Source organism: Ostrinia nubilalis, chromosome 7, assembly GCF_963855985.1.
Source record: "Ostrinia nubilalis chromosome 7, ilOstNubi1.1, whole genome shotgun sequence".
NCBI lineage: Eukaryota > Metazoa > Arthropoda > Insecta > Lepidoptera > Crambidae > Ostrinia > Ostrinia nubilalis.
In genome coordinates this window covers 7,428,270-7,453,248 of record NC_087094.1, presented here as the reverse complement: position 1 = coordinate 7,453,248, position 24,979 = coordinate 7,428,270, and the positions used below count along the sequence as shown (strand labels likewise).

At 37.0% G+C, this 24,979-nt stretch overlaps 3 protein-coding genes across 5 annotated transcripts; 2 read left to right on the top strand and 1 right to left on the bottom strand.

Annotated features, from left to right (window-relative positions):
• The first annotated feature begins 449 nt into the window (after positions 1 to 449).
• LOC135073162 (TIP41-like protein) lies at positions 450 to 3,013 on the top strand. The gene is made up of 6 exons (XM_063967212.1): positions 450 to 755; positions 1,021 to 1,178; positions 1,291 to 1,470; positions 1,696 to 1,909; positions 2,204 to 2,362; positions 2,833 to 3,013. Exons 1-6 carry the CDS (start codon positions 741 to 743, stop codon positions 2,935 to 2,937), a joined length of 831 nt encoding a protein of 276 aa, XP_063823282.1. The 5' UTR covers positions 450 to 740; the 3' UTR covers positions 2,938 to 3,013.
• A 1,717-nt stretch (positions 3,014 to 4,730) lies between these two features.
• Positions 4,731 to 13,736, top strand: LOC135073161 (uncharacterized). 3 transcript variants are annotated; one of them, XM_063967211.1, is made up of 11 exons: positions 4,742 to 4,829; positions 4,917 to 4,973; positions 5,254 to 5,836; positions 6,431 to 6,561; positions 6,654 to 6,908; positions 7,727 to 7,892; positions 8,934 to 9,106; positions 9,603 to 9,786; positions 10,226 to 10,534; positions 12,440 to 12,615; positions 13,362 to 13,736. In XM_063967211.1, exons 3-11 carry the CDS (start codon positions 5,667 to 5,669, stop codon positions 13,661 to 13,663), a joined length of 1,866 nt encoding a protein of 621 aa, XP_063823281.1. In that variant the 5' UTR covers positions 4,742 to 4,829; positions 4,917 to 4,973; positions 5,254 to 5,666; the 3' UTR covers positions 13,664 to 13,736. The 3 variants fall into 3 exon arrangements, with proteins under 3 accessions (XP_063823279.1, XP_063823281.1, XP_063823280.1); XM_063967209.1 differs by having other exon boundaries at positions 4,731 to 4,973; XM_063967210.1 differs by lacking the exons at positions 4,742 to 4,829; positions 4,917 to 4,973; positions 5,254 to 5,836 and adding an exon at positions 5,843 to 6,019.
• Positions 13,737 to 14,659: 923 nt separating this feature from the next.
• LOC135073177 (circadian clock-controlled protein daywake-like) lies at positions 14,660 to 24,438 on the bottom strand. The gene is made up of 5 exons (XM_063967250.1): positions 24,275 to 24,438; positions 20,187 to 20,415; positions 17,605 to 17,741; positions 15,994 to 16,143; positions 14,660 to 15,229 (listed from the first exon to the last, which is right to left on the bottom strand). The coding sequence occupies exons 1-5, from the start codon at positions 24,345 to 24,347 to the stop codon at positions 15,063 to 15,065; spliced, it is 756 nt and encodes a 251-aa protein (XP_063823320.1). The 5' UTR covers positions 24,348 to 24,438; the 3' UTR covers positions 14,660 to 15,062.
• Positions 24,439 to 24,979: the final 541 nt, after the last annotated feature.

The following is a 24,979-nucleotide window of genomic DNA, read 5'->3' as shown; positions in this document are numbered from 1 at the left end:
CATGGGTTGAATGAGGGTTTTCTCGATTGAAAAATCCGCCAGATGGCAATACGTAGGCGTGAGGTCCAAATGCTGCATGATTGGTTATTTTTGACATGACATTGACAGATATGTCAAAATCCACCAATCACGCAGCATTTGGACCTCGCGTCTACGTATTGCCATCTGGCGGATTTTTCAATCGCGAAAACCCTCATTGGGTTGTGGCTTGTTTTCTTTGACTTAAACAATGCTTGAGAACAAACGAATTTGACAAAAGTAGATACACACATAACTGTGATCGTTTGTGTCTCAAGTTTGCTGTTCAAACAAAGAGATATCCATCTATGGAGATATCACATTGATTTATTATGATAAGGTGGTTGTCTGCGGGCGTATGCGGGCACGCTTTTTTACTGAGTTCAAGAATCTCTAATTGGACCGTATGCATGCAGACGACTCTATCTATAATCTGTGGTCGAGGTCATCGGCTTTGCTGTGTTTTTCTGTGTAAATGAATTGATATTTTTTGGATTTTTGCGGAATCGCTTTTGATTTCAATCAAGATTTTGGTTTAATTTGAAGGTTCTGACAAAATTGAAAACAAAATAATCAACTCTGATTTTTAGCTGTGATTTTTAGTTTCCTAGACTTTTGGCCGGTTTGGTTTCGTAAAAAATTGCTGAACTATTTTGAAATTCCATTTTGATAAATCTACCCATTGTTTACAAATCTACCTGTGATAGTAAATTGTTGCTGAAATGCTTCAGTGTGAGGTAAATAAATCAGTAAATAGTTGAGGTTATTTTCTTTGTATTTTAGGCTAGCATTTTCCTGCGACTGTATTCGTAGATATTGGTTTTTCGCAGAATCAGAATGATGACACTTCTTGTTTAGTTCTGGGATAAAAAGATAAGATGCTAAATTGAGACGATGTAGTTTTATGATATTTCAAATATTCTGACGAATAACCTAAACAAACAATATCTATGTAAACAAAGTAACATTTAATTATTTTTCAATGTTTATGTAACGTTTTAGGATGAGCGTTTGGATTCCGGCCGCTATGCTACAAACTCGCAGTCAATCCAGTTCGGACCCTGGCACATAGCATACGATGTGAGTTGCATCCTTCCAAGTGTGTGCTCTACCAAAGTTGTTTGTGAACGTGATGATGATCAATTTTGCTTATTTTGCAAGTAAGTTATGTTCAAAAATTTTACATTATGTTTAAGTTTGTGGTTTCGTATTTTGCTGTATAAAAAAATATTTATTTTCCACTTTATCATAATTATCTCTTATATTTTTCAGGTACTGCAAAGAGCTACAAATTCCACATTTTCCTGATATGGTTTTTCCAAAAAATATTTTGTCGTTGACTCATAAGAATGGTGCTAAAATATATTTCAGTCCATTACATGCCCTAAAGCTTGTAGCGAATACTGTGAGAGCAATTGAAGTATCATGTTCTGAAGCATGGTTGGAAGCTCGGTAAGCATAATATTTTATTTATTAAAATCACCGGCCAAACTGGAATGATATAGCTGCAATGCATTAACACATTTATTGTGACTGTTATGTTATCATAACAATTAAAGTCCTTAGCTAGGAAAAAAGTCTTATTTGGCAGAAGTAATCAAAGGCAGTTTTGTGAATTGAAATTGTTCTCTGTCCTTGTTTATTTAAGACTTAATTTTAGTATTCTTTTATTTTCAGGCCTGATGCTGAAAAGAAAAAGAAGTCATTTGACTGGACCTTCTCGACTGATTATAAAGGAACACTAAGTGATGATATAGTTGTGGAACCTACAGATGAAACCATCAATTTTGATCTATTAAATCAGAAGGAGCAAATCCTCTTTTATCATGACCTTACTTTGTTTGAAGATGAATTGCATGATCATGGAATTTCAAAGCTTTCTGTGAAAATTGTAAGTATACTTTAAGAATAGATGACCTTGTTTCAATTTCTTAGACCCTGAGTATCTGCTTCCACATTCCACCCTAGTCTAACATAAAAATATACATCTTATTTTTATAGTTTTCTTTTCAACTTTTTAAACCTTAATGTACAGTACTAGAATTCCAATTTGCATAAATGCTATTGGATTTCAAATAAGAACTAAGTATCTTCCTAGGGATTGTAACTACTATTCATAAAGTTGTTTATCATCAAAGTGTGAATCGAATGTCAATAAATTGACTTTTTTTCTTTTTATTTACAGAGAGTTATGCCATCCTACTGGTACATATTGCTGAGATACTTTCTGAGAGTGGATGATGTCTTGGTGCGTTCAAATGAAACCAGAATGTTCCATATGCTTGATTCTCACTATATCCTGCGAGAATTTACAGCAAAAGAATCGAAAGCACAGGATTTAAATGTAAGTAGAATAAAATAATAATTTATAAAAGATCTTAAGAGATTACAGGAGAATATTGTAACTAATGCATGAAAATACATTTGACTGCAGCTCAATCTTTTATTTATCTCGACACAAAAGTGATAGCAAGGGTATTTGCTAACTAATAATGCAGTTGCAGTACATTAGATTACTAACTCTCGCAGTAACAACAATAAAATCCGCGACAGATTTAGTTTCGTGTTACCCATTAAGCCATTAAGGGCTTGTACTCAAACTGTGAACTTGTGTCTTCCAATAGCAATTCTTTTTGCCTTGCGAATTCTCATCGCGCCGATTCTCAGTTTTGTGTAAAACCCCTTATTTGGCTAGTAGATTGTAAGAATGTGGAAAATTCATAAAATGCTACGCAAACTTACATCTCTTGCACAGGAAGAAGATTGCTTAGAATGTAGGTAATATTTTTTATCATAAATGTTTTACCTTTGCAGATGCCTACAAGCCACATGAAGGAAGCAGACGACGTCATTCCTTTTCTCGCTGTGAAAGAGAAAGTAACCCAAAAATTGATAGTTAACTCTCAAAATAATTCATAGTGCACACTGATCTCTGTAGTAATCTATAATAGGTAAGAATTAAAATGTATCAATAAATGAACTATGCATAACTTAACTGGTGTTATTTAAGTAATATTTGTTGATAGCAACTCTAATCCTATAGTGACTTTTCACTTAGTAGCTATTTATTCTTGAGTCGTACATTTTGATGATTCATTGCCTTTAAATACATATTTATTTCATTAATTATGATCAATACATAAAATGTTTTCATACATTGACGTCATGTCAGTTTCCTAAACAATATCTTTATTTATCTCAGATGTTGTAGATAGTTATTTTGATTGATGGATGTAATTAGAAATGTAATGCATCAATGAATGATACTTACGATTTTTATCAACTGCCATCAAGATTTTATCAGTTCGAGTTTAACGCGTTAGCGAATTCTTTGTATTTATAAGGCATTTTTGAATTGTATACCAGGCTTAGGCAGGCTAGTCCGTGAGCACGATTGTTATAGATTGTTATTGTTGTCGCGACTGTGCGACGCGCGCCCACAGTGAGTGTGCGAGCGCGACAGCAACATAATCACGCGCGAGCGATAAGGATAGGAAGCTTGGGGTCATTGGACAAAATTCTACGTGCTCACGGACCAGGCTTTAGTACTTTGAAATGACGTAGGTGTGAACACACCACAACAAACGAAAAAATACGAACCAACCAGTTTAGTATAAGCCCATAAAAATTTAACAAATGACATTGTAATCTATGCTTAAGTTTAAGGCCGCGATAAATACTGCGTTTAAGCAGCAATATTATACAATCATAATTTGGTTTTGAGTGTCGTTTCTTATTCAGCTTCATAAGTTACTTCTAGATGATGTATCTTAGCTTAACGCTGTGTGTATCTTATGTAGTTGTAACAGGGTCTATTTTAGTACCAACAAATCAGTAAATGGTGTGAAAGTTTAGAGAAAATATATTTTCGATTTTTTATGAAAGAAAACGAAGTTCGTGCAAAATGGTTTAGTTTTACCTGTGGGAAAAAGAGCCTTTTTTAGCAGGCAGGAAGTTTGATTTTGGATTGGAAGTGGCTTTTAGGAAATACCTTTAAAGTAAAGACTAATGTGCATGATACAGACGTTGTCCTTCCGTAGGTACATGTATTGTGCATTTATCAAGATGCAGATAATAGCACTGCAAGCGGTGTAGGACTAGGTATCAGTTTAATATCTTTATAATAACGTTATTATGAGAATGCTCGTCGATTAAGATAATTACAATGTATAAAATTAAAAGTACATATTATGAGTGAGAATGGCTAATTTACGCATTTTGTGCCTAACTATCTTATTTTATAAAAATGAATATGGAAAAATGTTCTGTCTAAAATCTAAATGTTTTGTAAGAAAATATAATTGAAATGTAGATTATAATAAAGCAATATGGACTCTTAAAGCAAATAAATAACGATAATATTAAAAAATAAAACAAACAGTCCTACCTGTTTTTATGTTATTTTTTCACCTATTTTGTTTTTCCATATTTTTATTTTATTTTACTTACTAAAATGTAATCATTTGTACCTACATTATATCTAAAAGTAGAGAAAAATTACGTTGAAAAAGCGCATTTTATATTTTTCCAGAAAAGTTTCAAAACTGAAAAAAATTAAAAAGTCACTGATTTCCTCTTGCCAAATCGTTAGATCCTAATTTTCAAAACTACTGCATTGTTATACGCTAATTAATTATTATCAATACATTAATGATTTATTAATACTTATCAGCTCTAAGTTCCTGTCTGTACTAACTGTTGCGAGGTGTTTGGCATACAGGTCTAGAATCTAGTGAAAGAAGCTTGTGTTATACCAGACCTAAATCATTACCAGCGATTGATATTATATTTTTTTATCGCAATCACTTAACGTAAGATACAAAATGCAATCTTGATACATTTTATTTGGTTGCATTTAAGCTGTGATTTCAATCTCAGTTGTTTCCTTGAGTTTCCAGAGTGTGGTGTGAAAATGTGGTATCCGAAGTTTATAGCGATATTTGTGTTATTAATAGGTAAGTATTTTTATTTATTTTTAAACTTGATGCACTTCTGTGTAATATTAACTGGGTGTTAAGTTACTATTTATTTTTTATACTGCAACTTCAGTGGCTTTGTTCTACAATATGCTATTTTAATGACTTTGTGCATTTAATTTAAACCCGATTGTCGTGATGAAGGAACTCAGCCTACGTTTTTCATAGGATTTTTTCAAAAGCCATAATACAAATCTGAGGATTTATTATTTAGATTCGGTTGCAATAAATCTCATAAGCACACTTTTGTCAATGCAAGGATGCAGCACCATCCATGCCAACATCGCTGCATTCGACATCCAGCTGAAGGACCTTCTAAGTATGCAAAGAGGACTTGGCTGGCCGAGCGTGATGCAGGTGGCTACGGGTCAAGAGGCCTTGATGAAGATCACCTCGACGCCTGATCACCAGGAAACCTGTCAGGTCACCACTCCTACTGGGAAGGTGTTTGATGTGTCCTCCCCTCCTAGCGATAGGTGAGTTAGCATTATGGGCCTTTTAAGTATGCAGAGAGGACTCGGCTGGCCGAGCGTGATGCAGGTGGCTAAGGGCCAAGAGGCCTTGATGAAGATCACCTCGACGCCTGATCACCAGGAAACCTGTCAGGTCACCACTCCTACTGGGAAGGTGTTTGATGTGTCCTCCCCTCCTAGCGATAGGTGAGTTAGTATTATGGGCCTTTTAAGTATGCAAAGAGGGCTCGGCTGGCCGAGCGTGATGCAGGTGGCTAAGGGCCAAGAGGCCTTGATGAAGATCACCTCGACGCCTGATCACCAGGAAACCTGTCAGGTCACCACTCCTACTGGGAAGGTGTTTGATGTGTCCTCCCCTCCTAGCGATAGGTGAGTTAGTATTATGGGCCTTTTAAGTATGCAAAGAGGGCTCGGCTGGCCGAGCGTGATGCAGGTGGCTAAGGGCCAAGAGGCCTTGATGAAGATCACCTCGACGCCTGATCACCAGGAAACCTGTCAGGTCACCACTCCTACTGAGAAGGTGTTTGATGTATCCTCGCCTCCTAGCGATAGGTGAGTTCGTATTATGGACCTTAATTTATTAATTTGTAAATATCATTTTTTCTTAATTATATTCTAATGATGAATGGTAGGTAGGCTGTGGAGCTTAAAATGTGAATTGTGGTCCAATGTGTGAATAATTATTTATGCAACGTCGAAAACAAAGGTGTACTGGCTGAGAATATTTCTTCGGAATAAGTCCGCCTTTTATCGAATGACTAGATGTAGAAATTGTCTGTATTGTGGGTTTAAATCGCAGATGCACCGTTTATTTAGACAGTGTTCGCCATTTTAGTGCCCCGCACCATCAAGCGACTGCTCCTCTCTTTCTAATCCAGAGCAAGTGGGTACTGATTATTATTTAAAATCGGCAAATTGTTATTCTTGTTATACAGATTTTAATAAACAACTCCCTATGTGCAGATTCGAAAAATGGGGTGACGGTTGCGGAGTCAGGGTCCGAAGGATTGAAGAAGGAGACGAGGGTCGCTGGAGACTGAATGCTACGGGCGGTGGCGAGTCCATGACGGGATGGATTGAGGTCTATGTTGAAGGTAATAAAGACTACAATCGCGTTGTCTCTTACTTGCTGGAGACTGTATTTTCCATCTTTATAAGCTGACATATTTCTTATTTCCAATTGCAGAATACACGTCATCATATGCAGCCCCGCCCATTTATCTACAGGATGGCGACACTAACCAGGACATCGAGTTGACTAGTCTCGACAACTCATACTGTCTAGTTGCCCAGCCTTTCTCTGAGAGTTCCTTGATACCAGGGCATTGTCGAGTCACTTTGGATAAGGCGACTAGAGCAGTTCAGGGAGATTGGAGCGTTCTCATTGGTCTACCGGGAAAAATTGCTGAACTGCACATGGATAGGAGAGTGGCAGTAGAAGGTAAGGCTTTATAATGTGCAAGGAATTTTGGTCCTTCGAATTCTATTTAGGATTAGGATTCTATCTACGATCTAGGATTAGATTAGGTTAAAAGCCACGAATGTCCAATTTTAGGACAATAACTCCCAGCTCCATTTGTATACCGTCGGGTTCTAGTGCGTAGGCCCCGCCCTTCTGGTGGAGAAAGTCCCATACTGGCCGTCCTCATCGGCCAATGCATTTCTTTTTGGAAAAAAAGAGCTAAAAGTTTGATTTATATTATCTTTAGAATCTCGACTTTTTTCAGCGTGTTTATCACGCGCTCCTTTTGCGGACACTTCATAACAGTAGCGGTGCAAGCTAATCTCGCATTTAAACTTATGTAATTATAAGTGACCGATAAAAAGTATTATCTTTACAATTATCGTGTCACGACTTATTAAAGTCTACTCTAGCTAGACTAGACTAATAAGTCATTGCTATCTACAAACTAATTACATAGTTTGATGTTTAAGATAGCAAATAGGATATTTGTTCCTAACGAAATAACGATGCAGATAGTATGGTTTTGAGTTCGATTCCTAAGCTGTGCCATGTTGCATGACTCTTACGTTGTTCATAAAGATTGGTAGGAATCTAACCTTAGTTATGCCACACTACAGATGAATTTTGGATGCATTTCGGATTACAACTCTCCCGCCACAGATATTTCTATGTAAGACGGACGCAGCGACATCGCTCCGGCGTCATACCGCCGCAATGCATCTTGTGCTTTCTCTCCAATACTGCTTTTTATTGAATAACGAATCATTATATACAAAAGTGCAAATTATTTTCAGCTGAACGTCTTAACGTGGGTTTCATTCACGACTCCAATACGAACAAGATCCATCTCTTCTGCAACATCCTACATACAAGCAAGAACATCACGTTCTGCCGTTTCCAGAAGACTAGCAACTCTCTGGGATATAACGTTATGGAGGGCTTGAGTGATGGTGTGCACAGGTAAGCATTAATTTATAGTCTAGCGCTTAAATCGCAAACGTGGTCGACGAGGCGAAGAAGATCGGCAAGACCTGGAGCGAGATCAAGCGAGAAGCTCAAGACCGAACGAGATGGAGGACTGTTGTGGACGCCCTCTGCCCCATCTAGGGGACATAGGACCATACGTCAAGTAAGTCAAGCTTAAATCAGTCAGTGCCTGAGGCATGGGAGCGGCACGGGAGGGGTGACATTGACATATTATGACGTAACAGGGCATACAAATCTGAAGTCTCATTAATTCAGGCCCTGAATGAGTTAAGTGCTGGATCTAAGTAAATAAATAAATCTTTAATATAATATTTTATGTAGTCTAGACCTACAAATATGTCTACCCATAGCATGGGGGGTGAAGGTATTATCCAAATCATCCATTTGTCTCTAGTAAACTAGAGGATCGTCCTGCAGTGAAAACTAAAATGTCTTGATGATATGAACTTTGTACTAGTATTTTTCTGCCACGACTACGCCGCGTGAATGGTTTATCAGGGAAATGTCTTTATCGTGCATCTTGTGATTATACATCCGTCCGAGTTCCGAAACAATTAAATTTTTATCTAATCAAAAGCATAAATCAATGAGCATTTAACATTACATCGAAACGCGATAGACACCAAAATTATTGTGGTTTGGTTATAGGGACTATTCTCGCTATCGGAGGCGTATTTCTTCCAGCATACCAACAGACAGAAAGGATCTTTTTCTAAATATTATAATCTGGTAAAAATATGACAATACAACCTTGTTCCAAGTAACAAAGACGTTTTGCGAAATTTTTGGCTACTTTAAGGCTGGGTTGCACCATCTTACTTTTACTTTGACAAACGTCAAAAATCTGTCAACTATGGAGTTTGGAGTTAACAGGTGTTCTTTGTATGGACAAAGAACACAAGTTAACGTTATAGTTACGGTCAAAGTTTGATGGTGCAACTCAGCCAAAGTGTCACGAACTATTTGACGCTGACTGTAATAAATTCATCTATGTATTTATCTGTATGGTTACAGTTACTACGGCGATGGCTTCGTTGCCAAACATTGCGGTATGACCATAGAGTCGCCGACTGCCAGCGACTACGGCACGTGGCGATGCTCAGTGGGCTCCCAGCAGTGGGTGGGCAACGCGCTAGTCAGGCAGACTCCCATGCAAGCGCTTATTAACGTCGTGGCCACTCATTATAGTAAGTTTGAATGACTTAAGCTTCAACCACACAAACGCGTGCAGATCGCCATCGCCGGCCGCTTTGAAGCTTTAGATCTGTGGTTCTAGTCATATTGATTGACTACGAACCTTTGAGGCTACGAACGTTTTTCAGGTTTCGGAAGAAAATAAAGATGAAAAAGTTCATATAGCAAAGTTCAGTGAGGAGTGAGACTAAATAAAGTTTGCTTTTACTGGTCTGTCGAGAAAAAGGCTGGAGCCCTTAATTGATCACTAAAATGTTACTACATAGTTGGGTTCCATTGAAAAAGTGGCAGAGCACTGGTGACACCACATTTTTTTTGTTGCAAAATCGGCTTTATTACAACTAATTAAAATGCCACGGTGTTAAAGTTGACTTGCCGACATCTGTACAATTCGATCGGTCTCTGATCTCTGGTCTTCTAAATACTAAATAAGGTCTATTTAGCATAGACACATTTCTGATACACATTTAAATTCTAGTACTTTCATAGCTGCTCCAAGGGCATTAGAAGAAGAGAAAGCAGACGCGGAAATAAGGACAGTATTCGTTCAAGAAGACAGGAGCTTCACGGTGACGTGTCGCGCTGAGCAGTCGCTGTCTTACTGCTGGTTCTTACACTCCAATGGAACTCAGTTCTCAGCGGTGCCGCTGCTTGACGAAAATCAACCTTTTTGGTAAGGGCATAGTTCTCACTATTGGTTAAAGTAGCTAGATGATTTGCATACTAAAATTGCTTATTGTACCAGAGAGTACAAACACTTGTGACTATGCATTTTTTGTTCATACTTCTTATCCTAAATTAAAAAAAAAAGTTATTTATTTATCCTCACGCGGGCAATAGCTACTCGTATGTATGTAACCTAACAAAACCCAAAGTATAAGCTTTGCTTAGTTTGTTTATTTTGAAATTCCATTTTTTGCTATTCTATGTTTTTGTTGCTTGAACTTGTAGTTCATTACCCCATTGCCCTCTACTTGGTAAAGCTTTGCATATTTTCATTTATTTATGGGCTATAAACATTTAATAACTTTTTTTCTAGAATAAGTTTGTCTTTTTATAAAACACGCTTACGTTTTGTAACGACAAATAAAGTACTAATTTAACTCCTTCAGGTACACAGGTGAAAGCCTTCAAACCGGTGACTGTGGGATCACCTTTTCCCACGCCTCCGAAAGTGATTCTGGGGACTGGGTGTGCCATATGGGCGTGACAGACCAACGAGGAATCGAACTTACGGACCGAGTTAACGTTCGCGTCACTGGTCCACTGGCCGCTAATAAGAAAGAGATAGGTGTACAAGTAGGATATAATGCTACATTGTACTGCCATACGTCGAATGGCAACCGGCCTTTGGACTACTGCCGGTTCTTAAGTCCGAACTATGTGGGGATTAGCATCGATTCTACTGTGACTTCGGATGCGTAAGTTAAGGTTTATACTGTTTATTTGATAAGCATGTACGTCATACAGATTTTGGCAATCGCAAGCTGGGAAATCCCACTTATTAATATGCAATTCTTGCATACACGCTGAATGCAGACCGCTTACAACCGGCCAATCTGAAAATCACTATAAGGACAAATTCGGCAGGTCCTATGACTGAAATGATGATGCATTTAAACATTTTCAATTTCTTGAAGTAGTCATAAAATAAAAAAAGTAATCATAAATCACCAGGTATATAAAACTGTAAACTACTTATAGGTGTAGCGCATAACTCTTTCAGTACCTACCTGACTGAGGTATGAGCAGCATGGGAACCCTCCCATGCTGCTCATGCAGTCAGGCGTCCATACTCTCTAATCTGTGAGGCGTCAGGCGCCACGGGACGGGAGGAGTCTCACTGATATTTGACGCCAACAAAAACACCCGTTTTTAATCTATACTTATAATAAATCTGTAGAGAGGTCAATTCTGTACATGAAATATACAGGGTGTTTGGCGCATCGTGTGCCAAAATTATTTGGCGGATAGAATGGGTCATTTCCTATATTTTCAGCCCCCATAAGAAGTTCCATGCCAGGCGGCTACTTTTATATGAATTTTTTTAGTAATTTCACCAAAATACCCAAATCGCATCATTTAATTTCGATTTAAAAAAAACTACTAGGCGTAGCCTCAAAGTAAATATTTTGTTTTGACGTGCATTGATGTAGGGTTGCATCAAATCTAAATTTACTGGCAAATATCATCTAGTTTTTTTTTAATTCAGCTTTGAAGTTTTCCGAAAAGTTAAAAATGGACTGAACAATTAAGTTTACATGGCTATAATAAAAAAAAATAAAAGAGATAGCGATCTTCGGATTTTATTAAAACTTCTCTAGTCTATCCCCATTCAAACGGTATACTAATCTTGTTTAAATAATAACAACAACTTCACAAATTCCTTAAATTAGTGCATTGACTCTACTCGGACTGATATTCAAATTTTTAATTTTGAACCTTTTTTTTTACTTTACAATAAGTTCAAAGCAGGTAAAGACTTCACAAAATATGTACTTTGAGGCTACGCCTAGTAGTTTTTTTAAAATTGAAATTAAATGATGCGATTTGGGTATTTTGGTGAAATTACTAAAAATTAATATAAAAGTAGCCGCCTGGCATGGAACGTGTTATGGGGGCTGAAAATATAGGAAATGACCCATTCTATCCGCCAAATCATTTTGGCACACGATGCGCCAAACACCCTGTATTTTCAAAATAACTATCAGGGGGTGATTAGTGATCGATACTGATGCCAAAAATGCAATCAGTAAAATTTTTGTCTGTCTGTCTGTCTGTATGTTCCTTATAGAAACAAAAACTACTCGACGGATTTTGACGAAACTTGGTACAATTATTCTTCGTACTCCTGGGCAGGTTATAGGATACTTAGGAATTCCCACGGGCACGGGAATTAGCGGGAAAATCCTTTTGTATGAAAAATCTAAACTGCTTAAGTTAGACGCTTGAAATTTGGCATGCAGGTACCTGAGTAAACTCAAAGCTTAGTTACAACAGGATATTGCAAAATTCCCACGGGAACAGGAGTTAGCGGAAAAAAACATTTGTATGAAAAATCTAAACCGCTTAAGTTAGACGCTTGAAATTTGGCATGCAGGTACCTTAGTAAACTCAAAGCTTAGTTACAACAGGATATTGCAAAATTCCCACGGGAACGGGAGTTAGCGGGAAAAAACATTTGTATGAAAAAATCTAAACCGCGTAAGATAGATGAAGGGGGTAAAACGGGATCCACGCGTACGAAGTCGCGGGCGGCCGCTAGTGTAAAATAAAAATAAAATAAAAAATAACACGTCTAAAAACTAACAATAATAACATTTCAGGGCGATACTGGGTCGATACTACTTCACACCCGGTCGCAGCTTGGACTACGGGGATTGTTCGCTGACCATCTCGAGTGTCGAACCTGAAGACATCGGCGCTTGGACGTGTGCGGCGCTAATCAATACTGATACCTTGGAGTCGAAGGACGATATGATGCTTTTCGTGGATGAGACGAGTAAGTGAACCTTTCTGTATTTAAGACATAATTTTTTTGGAGTTCTGTGTTTTATGATCAGTGGGCCCAGTGTGAGTTTACATCAAACGCGCTCATTAGGTAGTGAGCGCGTTTAAAAATTGTATGAAAATTTTAGTTTTTGATAGTTTCCCGCTAGGGGCGCTGTACAATCCGTCATACATTTAATTTCATTTTTTGACGCGCTCACTCACTAGTGAGCGCGTTTGAAAAGAACTCACACTCAGCCCTCAGAGGGTGTTGGGAGTAAATATTGAATCTCATTTTTTATGTTATTTATATTATTTGTGGTGTTATGGTCGTTATTCTTGCTAAATTGATATATGCTCACTACATTATTGCCATGGTTTGCTTTGGTGTGATCAGCCCTCCTAGACAAGTGGCACTTTTTGATCTAATCGAAAGTCGAATCAGAACTCCATACAAAAAAAAGCCTTCCGACCATCTTTCGACTAGTTAGCGATTATAAAGTGCACTTTGTACACTAGACTCACAGTTATGCTTGAAATAAAGTCAATTTCGTATAAGTACGAGAATACTATTGTAATCTTTATATTTCATGTTGCATTATGGATTAATCAGCATGTGATGCTTTTTGCCTTGTTGTTGTGTGCCTAAAGTGCTTTGCCTTCTCTCCCAATTATAATTTCTGCTCAGTTCTTTATTAAACGTCTGTCAACTCCATAACACTATCATTATTCCCAATCTAATTGACATTGAAATTTCAGTTCAGACCCGTAGGACGCTGTCACAAGCTGGCATCGTAGGTATGGCCGTTGGAGCTCTAGCATTAGTAGCGCTACTACCTGGCGTGATATGGTACAAGAAGGGAATGCCTTGGAGAAGGAACCGTGGGTCTTCAAGCACTGGCAACGTGCCCTTCGACTTCATGTCAATGAGTTCTCCTTCAGTGCCCAGGAGTAGTAATTCCACCTCAAGTACCCAAGGCAATAGTGTTAACGAGGAAGTAACAAGCGGGGATGTGGGTGTATCGAGTAACCTTGATGTTAGGACTGAGACGATACCCTGAATTGATCCGTTTGATGAGACCGGTCAGAGAAATATACGGAAACTTTATGAAATAAAGCGTGTTGTACAAGATATTTTAACTTGTTTTTATTCAATTTGTTGTTATTTTGTTAATTTGTTGTTGTTGTTATTTGTTGCTTGTTTTTATTCAAGCAGGAAGTTATTGGTCTGTTATGTATACTACAAATGGCAATGCCAGATTTTGTATGGAAGGTGGCGTCTTTTTTTTTTCGCGCGGCCATCGACCTAACTTTATTTTTTGATTACAAAATAGTGTAATAAACCAAACTTACTACGGCATGTATACCTCTAAACTCAGTCTGAACTGAGTTACGAGCATTAGAAGTTTGATGATTTTCATACTAGATTTGCTTTTTGCGCGCAAGTTTTGTAAGAAATTGCAACAAAATATTGCGCTATTTTTTTATTGCGCTGATTCTGCTGCATACTGATGTCTGGAGCCTTTAATGGATGGTATTGTTTGTTTACACATACAATGTCACTATTTTGTTGCAATTTCTTACAAAACTTGCGCGCAAAAAGCAAATCTAGTATGAAAATCATCAAACTTCTAATGCTCGTAACTCAGTTCAGACTGAGTTTAGAGGTATACATGTCATAGTAAGTTTGGTTTATTACACTATTTTGTAATCAAAAAACAAGGTTTGGTCCATGGCCGCGTGAAAAAAAAAAGACGCCAATTTCCGGCATTGTCTTTTTGCAATATTTAGGCAAAAAACAATTAGTGCGGCAATGTAACGTCGTCGTCCTATGTCGATACAGATCAGGTGTTAAATTAGATTAAATTTTATCTTTTAACATTAATGTCACATTGGCTTAGTAATCAAACAAAGATTGAATTGCAATTTTATCGTACAATTTGTATTATTCTTAGAAATATCTCAATGTTAATTTTCGTTGCGTGTATGATCATTAAAAAAATAATATGTCAGTATCGTGGATGGTTCTCATTCTTGTGAGAAATAATAAAAAGTAGGATGTTTAAAAAGCATTTATTGTTACTTTTTAACAATAAAAAGTCTCACTAACAATCAATTATTAACATACAATTGTGCGAACTTGAGTATATACCAATTATGTAATATTTTATTGTATCACAGTGAAACTGCATTCCATGCCTTTTAAACTGTAGTTCCATCTTTTGTGAAGTTCTGACATGTATTTTAATGGTAATCCATTTGTAATACTTTGCCAAACAAAAACAAGATGCATTAAATTAGTAAATGAACGATTATGATTTTAATGAAGTAAAATCATCTCAATAAAATAAATAGCTTTCACATCGCATGAATGCAGTCGTAAGATACTTTGACGTATACCACACCTGTTAACATTAGGTACTTAAATTTAATTAACTATAATATAATATCTTTATCACATTATAGCCGGTCTTTGTAGCCTATGACCATTTTTCCGATCGGGACGTTCGCGAAGAATTTGTTCATCGCTTTAACACAGGTGATGACGATTTGCTTGATCGCTGGCGGCGCTAGTTCGTCCATAAGCTGTCTCCAGTTTTCGTTAGCGAATTTAAGAGTAGTCTCCGCTGGAATAATAATTTTAATTAGTGTTTTTGTATTATTACATAATACATATAGTGCTTTAATTGGTTATGTTCAAATCTTACATTTGTGAGGTGTCAAGAGATTGTGTACACGGTCTATTCCATTTTGATCACCTGGATTAAATCACCTATAATTGAGATCACCTCATCCATGGGTGATCAAAAGACACCAAAGTATCGCCTATGATCACCTGGGTGATCTAATTCAGGTGATCAAAGTAGAATGGACCAAAGCTAAATATTATACGCAAAAGGCAATAAATGTGCGCACATATTTTAATCTCTTCGACAAAGTTTGTCAACAGGAAGCCAAATTATAGGAGTGCCTAATTATCATTTGTTCACAACTATTCGTTAACTTATTAAGTTAATAATATTCATAGTTTATGACTAATAAATTATGTTTTATCAAAGACGCGGTCTCTTACTATGGGCCCCATAAGGATCTTCAGCGAGTTGTAATCGGCCGTAGGTAAGTACTCTACGTTTCTTTGGCCAGTCCAGTGGCAATAGTTAATGTTTTTTTAAGAGACTGGTAACTTTCGTGTTACCAGTCTTTTCCAGTGAGCTTTTCCAGCTTCACCGGGCACAGTGGCGAGTACAGAAGGTACTCTAGCCGTTTAACGATCGTCGGTGCGCGTACCGACGAAGCCGAGTGTGAGCTTCACGAAGCAACGAGGCTCATCGGGCAACATTGGGGTCCTATGGTATGAGATACTGTTAATAATATTTTCCAGTTATATTACCCAATTGCTTGTTGCCATTGAATAGGTTCTTCAAGTCGAATGTGGTGCGCTCGATGTCATATTTGTACATGGGTGTGACCAGTTTGAAGTGCTCGCCCTTGCTGTTCTTCACGTGAATGAGTTTGCTGTCGATTCGTACTTGAACTCCCTCTGAAAAATAAATACTTTTTAATTTTGGGAATATTTTAATGTCTAACGGTAGAGAGTCCACAGCATATCGAGCTATACTTTTTGTTGCAAAATAGCTTTTATTAAAACTAAGTATACAGGGTGTTAGGTAAATGGGTAGGTATATGATATGAGCCGACACTAGCCTATAAACATATGCATATAAATGGTATGATGAAGTCAGAAATTTGATACCATCATTTAAATGTTTTAAATGTTCATACAAAATAAAATTTATAAAATCAGATTTGTATGAAAATTAAAATGATGATATACATTTTCTGACTTCACCATACCATTTATTGCATTATGTTAACATGGGCTAGTGTCGGCTCATGCCTCATATACCTACCCATTTACCTAACACTCTGTATAAGATGTCACAGAGTTTAGGTTGAAGTGCCGTCATCTGTACCACCAAACAACTTAACTATTTAGAAGCACGTGTATTGTTAATTGTTATTATGTACATAACTATGTTAACGAAGGGGTTACGGGAAGTTAAAGTAATTAAATTTTTCACACGAACTCGTGGTTTTCCGCAAAGTAACGCTTGATACCATTAATTATTTTTAAAAATAAAATGTTCCTAATGGTTCCGTACTTAGCTAATGTATAAACGTGATCATACAATGGGTTAACCATCATTGTTTACGATGTTTTTATGAAACGATGGAAATATTTATTTCTAATAAGAAGAGAAGAGCACCTTTTCAATTCAGTCGGTGCCTACTCTTAAGATTATGACTGTCGTAATATAATTTATCTGTATTATTGAAATTAAATCCTTAATTTTTTAAATCTATGACCAAAGAAAGTAATTTATTGCGTCGTCAGATAAGAGCCAAGAGGTTCACATCTTTGTTAACTATCTTACATAATTATAACGTCACTTATCATTATTAATTGCGAAAATACGTTTTTATCCACTGATTACGAACTAATTATCTTAAATTCTTAAATCAAGAGAGCTAAGTCCATTGCATTATGTTAATCTTAATTGTCTATAAGTACTCATAAACGTCACGATACTATCTTGACCAAAATCGTGACTTTATGAAATTAAGGTCTATTCCACTTTGATCACCTGCATTAGATCACCCAGGTGATTAAAGCGGACTCCAAGCAACATACCAGATAAGAAGTCCACTTTGATCATTTAGGTGATCAAAGGAAACCAAAGTGTCGCATCCAGTAGGCCTAAGATGCGTGCCGCGATAAGCGGTTATCACGCCATTTTATCGATTTTGCCCATACATTTTGACGTCGATAAAAGTTATCACGGCGCGCATCTTAGGCCCACAGGTGAGCAAAGTGGAATAGACCAAAATTAATATCCTCTGGGATCAACTAGTTTATACCGAGTTATACTCGTACATAGGTATTATTTTAAAGCTCATGCTCTGGTATTACAACACCTGTATAAAAATAAAAGAAACTTACGTGCATATACAAAAGCATCTCCTTTTCCTTTAATTGGTAGAATTAGAATGCGACCATCCACCTCGTATTGAGCAGTTAAACTGAAATTGCATTTAAACGACAAGGAAAATTCTTCGTCGAGCTCTCCAAGATTCAATCTAAAAACAAAAGAGGTCACTTAATGATGCATCGCGTTGTACATATTACGAATTAAAAAGAACATATAAAATGCAAATGTCTATCTATGTAAATAAAAATGAATTGATGTTCGTTAGTCTGATTAAAACTCGAGAACGGCTGGGCCGATTGAGCTGATTTTGGTTTTAAAATGTTTGTCGTAGTCCAGGGTAGGTCTAAACGGTGAGCAAATACGCGCGCGATATTGTTTTTCTGTGACAGACAAAATTCCACGCGGGCGAAGCCGCGGGCGTAAAGCTGGTAATAAATAGTATAAATAGTGCAGTGAGTCCAAAAAGGCTGAGTTGATAGAGATCTAAAGGCTTGAAATATCGATTAAATTGATTTTGATTAGTAGGTAACTGAGTAAGTAGGTACAGTCGGCGTCAAATAGATCGTGGCCAAAAGTAGTTCAAAAAGTGGACAACACAACCTTTTTTCAACATTGTACCTACCTAACGTCTTCAAGTCAATAGTTGCGAACTTTTTGTCTACTTTGTGTGTCACGAACTATTTGACGCTGACTGTACCTATTTAGAATAAATTAAGGCATCTACAGTGCGATAATATACTATGTGGCGACGAAATAAGGATAAGCATGATTTACATACAATGTGCTTGTGCGCCGTTTAACACCGCTTTGCGCAAGCACAAGTTTGTTTGTGCGCGTCATAATTATTGTTAATCAATTAATAATCGATTGACGATGTTTATTGAGTACCATCTGCTATTCAAACCGATTTCCGCACTTTATTGACACGTTACGAACAATTACAGACTTGTCTGTCTGTAATAATCGCAATTAATAAGCAATGAAAAACTACCTTTATGTCGTAACAAATGTTTACATTACATACAGTACATTTACAAAGGTACCTACTTGATGTTAATGGGTTTTTAAGAGAAAGTTTAAGTTGTAAAATTTTTAATAGGTCTTGCTTTATTGAATAAAAGGAAGATTTAATTAATTTATTCATTAATTAGTGAACACGTTACTTTGTGCCCGACGAGGAAACTTGTTTAAATGTCAAACTTTTTTAAGTTTTTTAACTTAATTCGTTTTTAAGACCTCTACATAAGTTTGAACCGGTGCACTACTAGGTACTTACTGCATTGTCTGTCTCATAAAAAGCTTTATATCAGAAGGTGTAAAGCTTTATATCAGGTAGTTAATAAGTCAATTAACACTGTTTGTTTTTCGAATAAAGTAAAATAAAATCTTTATATACAGGGTGTTAGGTAAATGGGTATATGAGCCGACACTAGCCCATGTTAACATGGTCATATAAATGGTATGGTGAAGTCAGAAATTTGATATCATCATTTCATTTTTTAAAATTTTCATACAAAATAAATTTTATAAAATCCGATTTGTATGAAAAATAAATAAATAAATGAACATGGACAAGACAAAAATCATGTCTAATGTCCGTGTTGCACCCACTCCTCTGAAGGTTGGAGACTCTACACTCGAAGTTGTTGACAATTATGTATACCTGGGACAAACAGTCCAGTTAGGTAGGTCCAACTTTGAGAAAGAGGTCAATCGTCGAATCCAACTCGGATGGGCAGCGTTCGGGAAGCTTCGCCATATACTCACTTCCGAAATACCGCAGTGTCTCAAGTCGAAAGTATTTGACCAATGCGTGTTGCCAGTGATGGTATACGGATCTGAGACGTGGTCGCTTACTATGGGCCTCATAAGAAGGCTCAAGGTCACCCAAAGGGCGATGGAGCGGGCTATGCTCGGAGTCTCCCTGCGTGATCGAATCAGAAATGAGGAGATCCGCAGGAGAACCAAAGTAACCGACATAGCTCGCAGAATTGCTAAAATCAAGTGGCAGTGGGCGGGGCACATAGCTCGTAGAGACGATGGCCGTTGGGGCAGGAAAGTTCTCGAGTGGCGACCACGGGCTGGAAGACGTAGCGTGGGCAGGCCTCCTACTAGGTGGACCGACGATCTGGTAAAGGTCGCGGGAAGAGCCTGGATGCGGGCAGCGCAGGACCGTTCATTGTGGAAAACCTTGGGGGAGGCCTTTGTCCAGCAGTGGACGTCATTTGGCTGAAACGAACGATGAAAAATAAAATAATTAAAATGAAGATTTCAATTTTCTGACTTCACCATTGCATTTATATGACCATGTTAACATGGGCTAGTGTCGGCTCATATACCCATTTACCTAACACCCTGTATATAAAAGAAAGTCGTGTTAGTTACTCCACTTATAACTCAAGAACGGCTGAACCGATTTAGCTGAAAATTGTCAGGGAGGTAGTTTAGAGTCAGGAGAAGGAAATAGGATACTTTTTATCCCGTTCGAAATAAAAAAAGTCTGCTTATTTATTGCCATTAAGGCGGAACAAAGTTCGCCGGGTCAGCTAGTAAATAAATAAAAGTGAAGCAATTTGGCAGTACAACTACTCACTTTAGATCTGTAAGCTCAGCGTTGCTAAGCCCGTGCATAGCGGCTTCAGTGAACTTCAGGAGCAGTCCGTTCCCATCGATCTTGATGTCGTCCAGCTTGACAGGGTCCAGCGAGGGTACGTTCAGCTCGGGAACTCCTTTGGTGAAGTGTGGGAGGCTGTTCACTATCTGCTCTCTCACGCAATCCGTCAAATTGGCTTCGTCTATGTCACATCTTTGGATGTAGGGCGCTGAAATGAACATAATGTGGTGAGAAAAAATAGTACCTACCTAGGTAATATTATCGACTACTTAACACATGTTCCTTCTGGGGATTCTCCCTGAAATTCATTTATAAAATGTTTTCTATTCAATTTATAAATGGGGATTTTAAAATGACCCGATCAGGAATCTAACTTGAGAGTCTCAGTTTTTAGAAATGATGATTCTGTATGATAATGAAAATAGTGCCCTTGAGATGCCGGTTTCAAGGCAAGCAAAACAAGCATACTTCAACTTAGATAGGTTTAATTTATTCAAATGAGACATCTAAAAATGCTTTTGAATCTAAAATGTTAATACTTATAATGTAGAAGTTTACGAGGTTAGCTTTTGATATTAGCATTTTAAGTCCGCTACCTACTGTAACATGCAGTCTTTTATAAATACTTTTCAAAATTACAATTTCGTAACAAATACTTATAGTCCTCAAATGTCAGTAGAATAACTAATTCACTCTTTTAATATTTTTGGCTTTCAGACAGCTACGTACGATTTTAATATATGTAGTATTTTTCCCTCATGTTAAAAAAATGGTTCGTTGTCACCACTAATGAATGTACTAACTTTTGTTTTGGGTTTCATTTTGTGTTGAGCCTCTATCTGCCTTGGCATCTATGCCCTTGTTCTTGACCTTACAACTGACCTTAGCCCTGGTGGACGTGCGTTTTCCTTCCCGAAAGTAATCTTATCGTTTTTGAACATTACCTAACTCAGTATGTACTAACAAATTTCAGATAAAAAATCTTTTCACCCTAAAATGTAAAGGAAGAAGAAGAGTGTTACATGAGAAAATAGTTCCAAATCCAGTAGGTAAGTATCATCTTGATGCCAACGTTGTACTGGTCTTTTAAAATTTTTTGACCCATTTTCTAATAAGAGGAATGTGTGGCGACTACGTCCCACTTACGCCTCATACCAATTAATTAAAATATACTTAATTGTAATACTTCTTGTACAAACTTAAGATGTAAATGCTTTGTTAGTTATAGCGTGTTCATTTTAGAGCATGGTAATTTTAGTTTCTCACGCACCTGCAATTTTAGGATTTTATTGTCGGAATGTTTAACTCAAATCTTTTTAGTGTTTCGCCGATGTAACATGTGGTCCATTGTTGATCTATGCAATTATTGCAGGTGTCTGTGTATCAAGCAACACCAACCTTTGTAATGTCTTTCTATTGTTTGTTGTTTACTTTGTATTATGTTTGTGCCAACCTTTGCCATGTGTTTCATACTAATTGTTTTGTTTGTACCTTCGTGTTATTTTCACTATGTTTTACGATTGTTGTTACCTGAAAAGGCCGCCGACCGTAGAGAGTAAAACCAATGTTTAGTTTAGTCAGTCAGTACGCAACCTCGGTACCGGTCGGACGCCTTGAAGGCCCATCCTCGCGCTTACACAATATAGTTACCGTCTTACCAGTCTACATGAACTTTTATTTATAAGAACCTACGAACCCTGCTACCCGAGTATAGAGCGCCGACAAATGCTTGCCGCATCATTTAAGTAGCGAATTCTAAGCGCTACAGACGCCAAATTACCATTTTTGTAAAATTCTTGCAATCACAATGCGCGGTTTGCTCCCGAGAAACGCTCTATAGTGACTGAATTCCCAAGAGCCAAGTTACTGATTGACATAACCCTCGCAACCCTCGGATTTGTTGCGTTCGCGCACTAAGGGCTGATTTTTCAATCGTCAGATATTTTTTAACTGAAGAATAACATTGTCATTTTGACATATTTCCCGTACTAAAACTGTCAATGTGCCAAACTTATTCTTCAGTTAAAAGTTATCCGACGATTGAAAAATCAGCCTTAAGCTAAATTAAATGTAAAATTTCTTTTGAGACAACCTGTATATTGCATTTTTAAGTTAAATTGTTAAACCTTAAACCTTATTATCTAGATTTCTTTATTTAATTAAAAACTATTTTATTATTTATTATTATTTAAAAATATCTCTAGATTTCCAATACGTAAATTCTGTCTCTACTGTCCTCAACAAACAAATGTAAAGTTTTTAAACGTTACATCAAATTCTTCCCAATAGGTTAGACAAACTAAGAGTACTTATTAAAGAAGTCTACACACGTGCGGTACAATGCCAGGCCTGATTGTTTGCGTCCAATTTAATTATAATGCACGTCACAAATCTTTAAGCGTATCTACAGTCTAGATCGAAGTATTGGCTTTTGGCACTGACAATCTACCGGTAAAAGGCTTGTTTACACTGGCTAACAACTATGGATGTTCTTTATTAACTAGGTAATAATGAGCCCTTTATTGAAGTTAACACAGTGACATATTTTTTTTTATACACAACGAGGAAGCTCTTGGCCTGTATCTCACCTGATGGTAAGTGATGATCAGGCCAAAGGTGGAAGCGAATTAATTTTATTTAATCCAAAACTTAGTAACGAATAACCAAATAATTACAAGTGCTCTACGTAGCTAGTATGCCTACTTTGCCATGACTCATTAGTAGCTCGGGATTATTCCACTTTGTTCACCAGGGTGAACAAATTAAATTTTTCGTGTCCTCAAATCACCTCGGAACCATTACCTACACCCAGCTTCATTTTCCAGATGCATTGAGTCGACTAAAGCGGTCGCCTTTTGTCCACCTAGGTGAACAAAGTGGAATAATCCCCAGCTCGTATTCATCACTACGAATTGCACCTTTAGGTAAGGATTTCAACTACAGCTATAGCTGGAGCATCAAGAGTGGCACACTGCTAACAAGTTATTTAACTCGGAACAACTGTGGCGTGTATCTAATAAAAAATCTAAGAGCCGTGTTGAAATGAAAACATTCTTATAAGCCGCGTGATTGAAAGTCGAAAAAGTAAGTAAGTACTGACTGGCCTTTAACTACGCGATTGCGTTACTATAATGTTACTATAGAAACTGCACAATGCCTACTAATTAACACTAGTTCATGGAGACTACAATACCTAAGTAGGTACTACCGGACTTATTACTTTTTACATGTTATGTAGGTAATTACTAACTTATAACGTAGGCATTGTTGTGTGGCTGGTAAGACTTGTTAGTTGACAACATAAAGTGTTATGGTAAAACAAGAAATCACACTTCTATAGTTTATTTTTTTCTATAAAGTTACCTGTTACCTCATTAATCGGAATTATTCTTAAGGTACTTCTAAGCTCTTTTAGCAACAAAAAAGTTAAGCATAGTTTATGTTGTTTAACTTAGTTATTTACTTGAGAAACATACAATTTAAGTGCGATTTCGTATTAACCTGGAAAATCAGTTACACTCACACATGTACACTACTCATTACTCATACACCATGTATCGTATCGGAAGTCGTGGTTTTGAAGCGTTATGTACCCTACTAATAGTTTACTATGAAAACGCATAAAGAAATTACGGAGAAAAATAACAAAAAAGGTGTTTACAAAAGTGGGGAAGGCCATTGTTTGTTAGAATCTGAAATGTTTTTCACCGATCACAAAAAAATAAAATATCTGTTCTGATGAATATGCTATAAATTAGTTTGAATAAGAATGGCTCGTGCTCATCAAAATTTATCACCCATGGTGTTCGATCCCGTAACCTCTGGTATTGTAGTTTAATACGTGAACGTCACTCCACTGTTTGTTTGGACCAAAACCGATTGGCAAAGTACTAAGTAGTTAAGCAGTACCTAACCACAGAGAATTAACTAATAAATAACGAACAACATCATTTAAAATTATGTTATGAAACGTATATAAATTGTATGAAATCCAAAAACCTGTAAACTCGACACTGGACTTACACGAATTGCACTTATAAAACTTTCACAATAAACCGAATACGTACGTATAAACACTTTATCATCTCCGAAGGCGATGCAGAAAAGGCCTAGGATCACAAAACTTAAGGTCGACTGCATGGTGCTGCTGCTCTTGATTATTATTTAATTTAATTAATCCGCCAATGAGTTTTTCTCTCAAGAGCCCGGCACCAACTGTGAAGCCTCCGGCGTTGGTCGTCCTATATATTATCGAGGATGTTTACGTCTGTATTGTCAGCACGCGGTCAATGAATTTTGTTGTGTGCTCGCCAATCATTGACGGTTTAATTTCTTCCCATAAAAAGTTATTTCTTAGTGCCTTTTTCTTGTGATATGAATTTTGCATTCGCATTACAGGAAAAATGCACATACCTACCTACTGTTATTGCTTTTTGAGTGAAAATTCAACGGAATTATTTCGATCGTGCCGGGCTAGTAGGTATGCGCACCGTGATAAAATCTTATCGATGATTTTAGACGACAAATGTAGGTATGTGGTTGTCGCGTAAAATCGATAAAATGGCGTGATAAAAGCTATCATCAAGTTGTGACTAACGAATTACGAGTGTTATTTAAAATATTCAAGACTTCATTGTTTTTAAAGATTAAGAGCTCACTAAACTTCTTCAAAGTTTTTCAGTTATTATGAAATAGTGACATATAACATGCTTCGTTTAACCATGTTCAGTTCCAAAATTAGCATTTACACCGTCATATTTTTTCTTATTTGA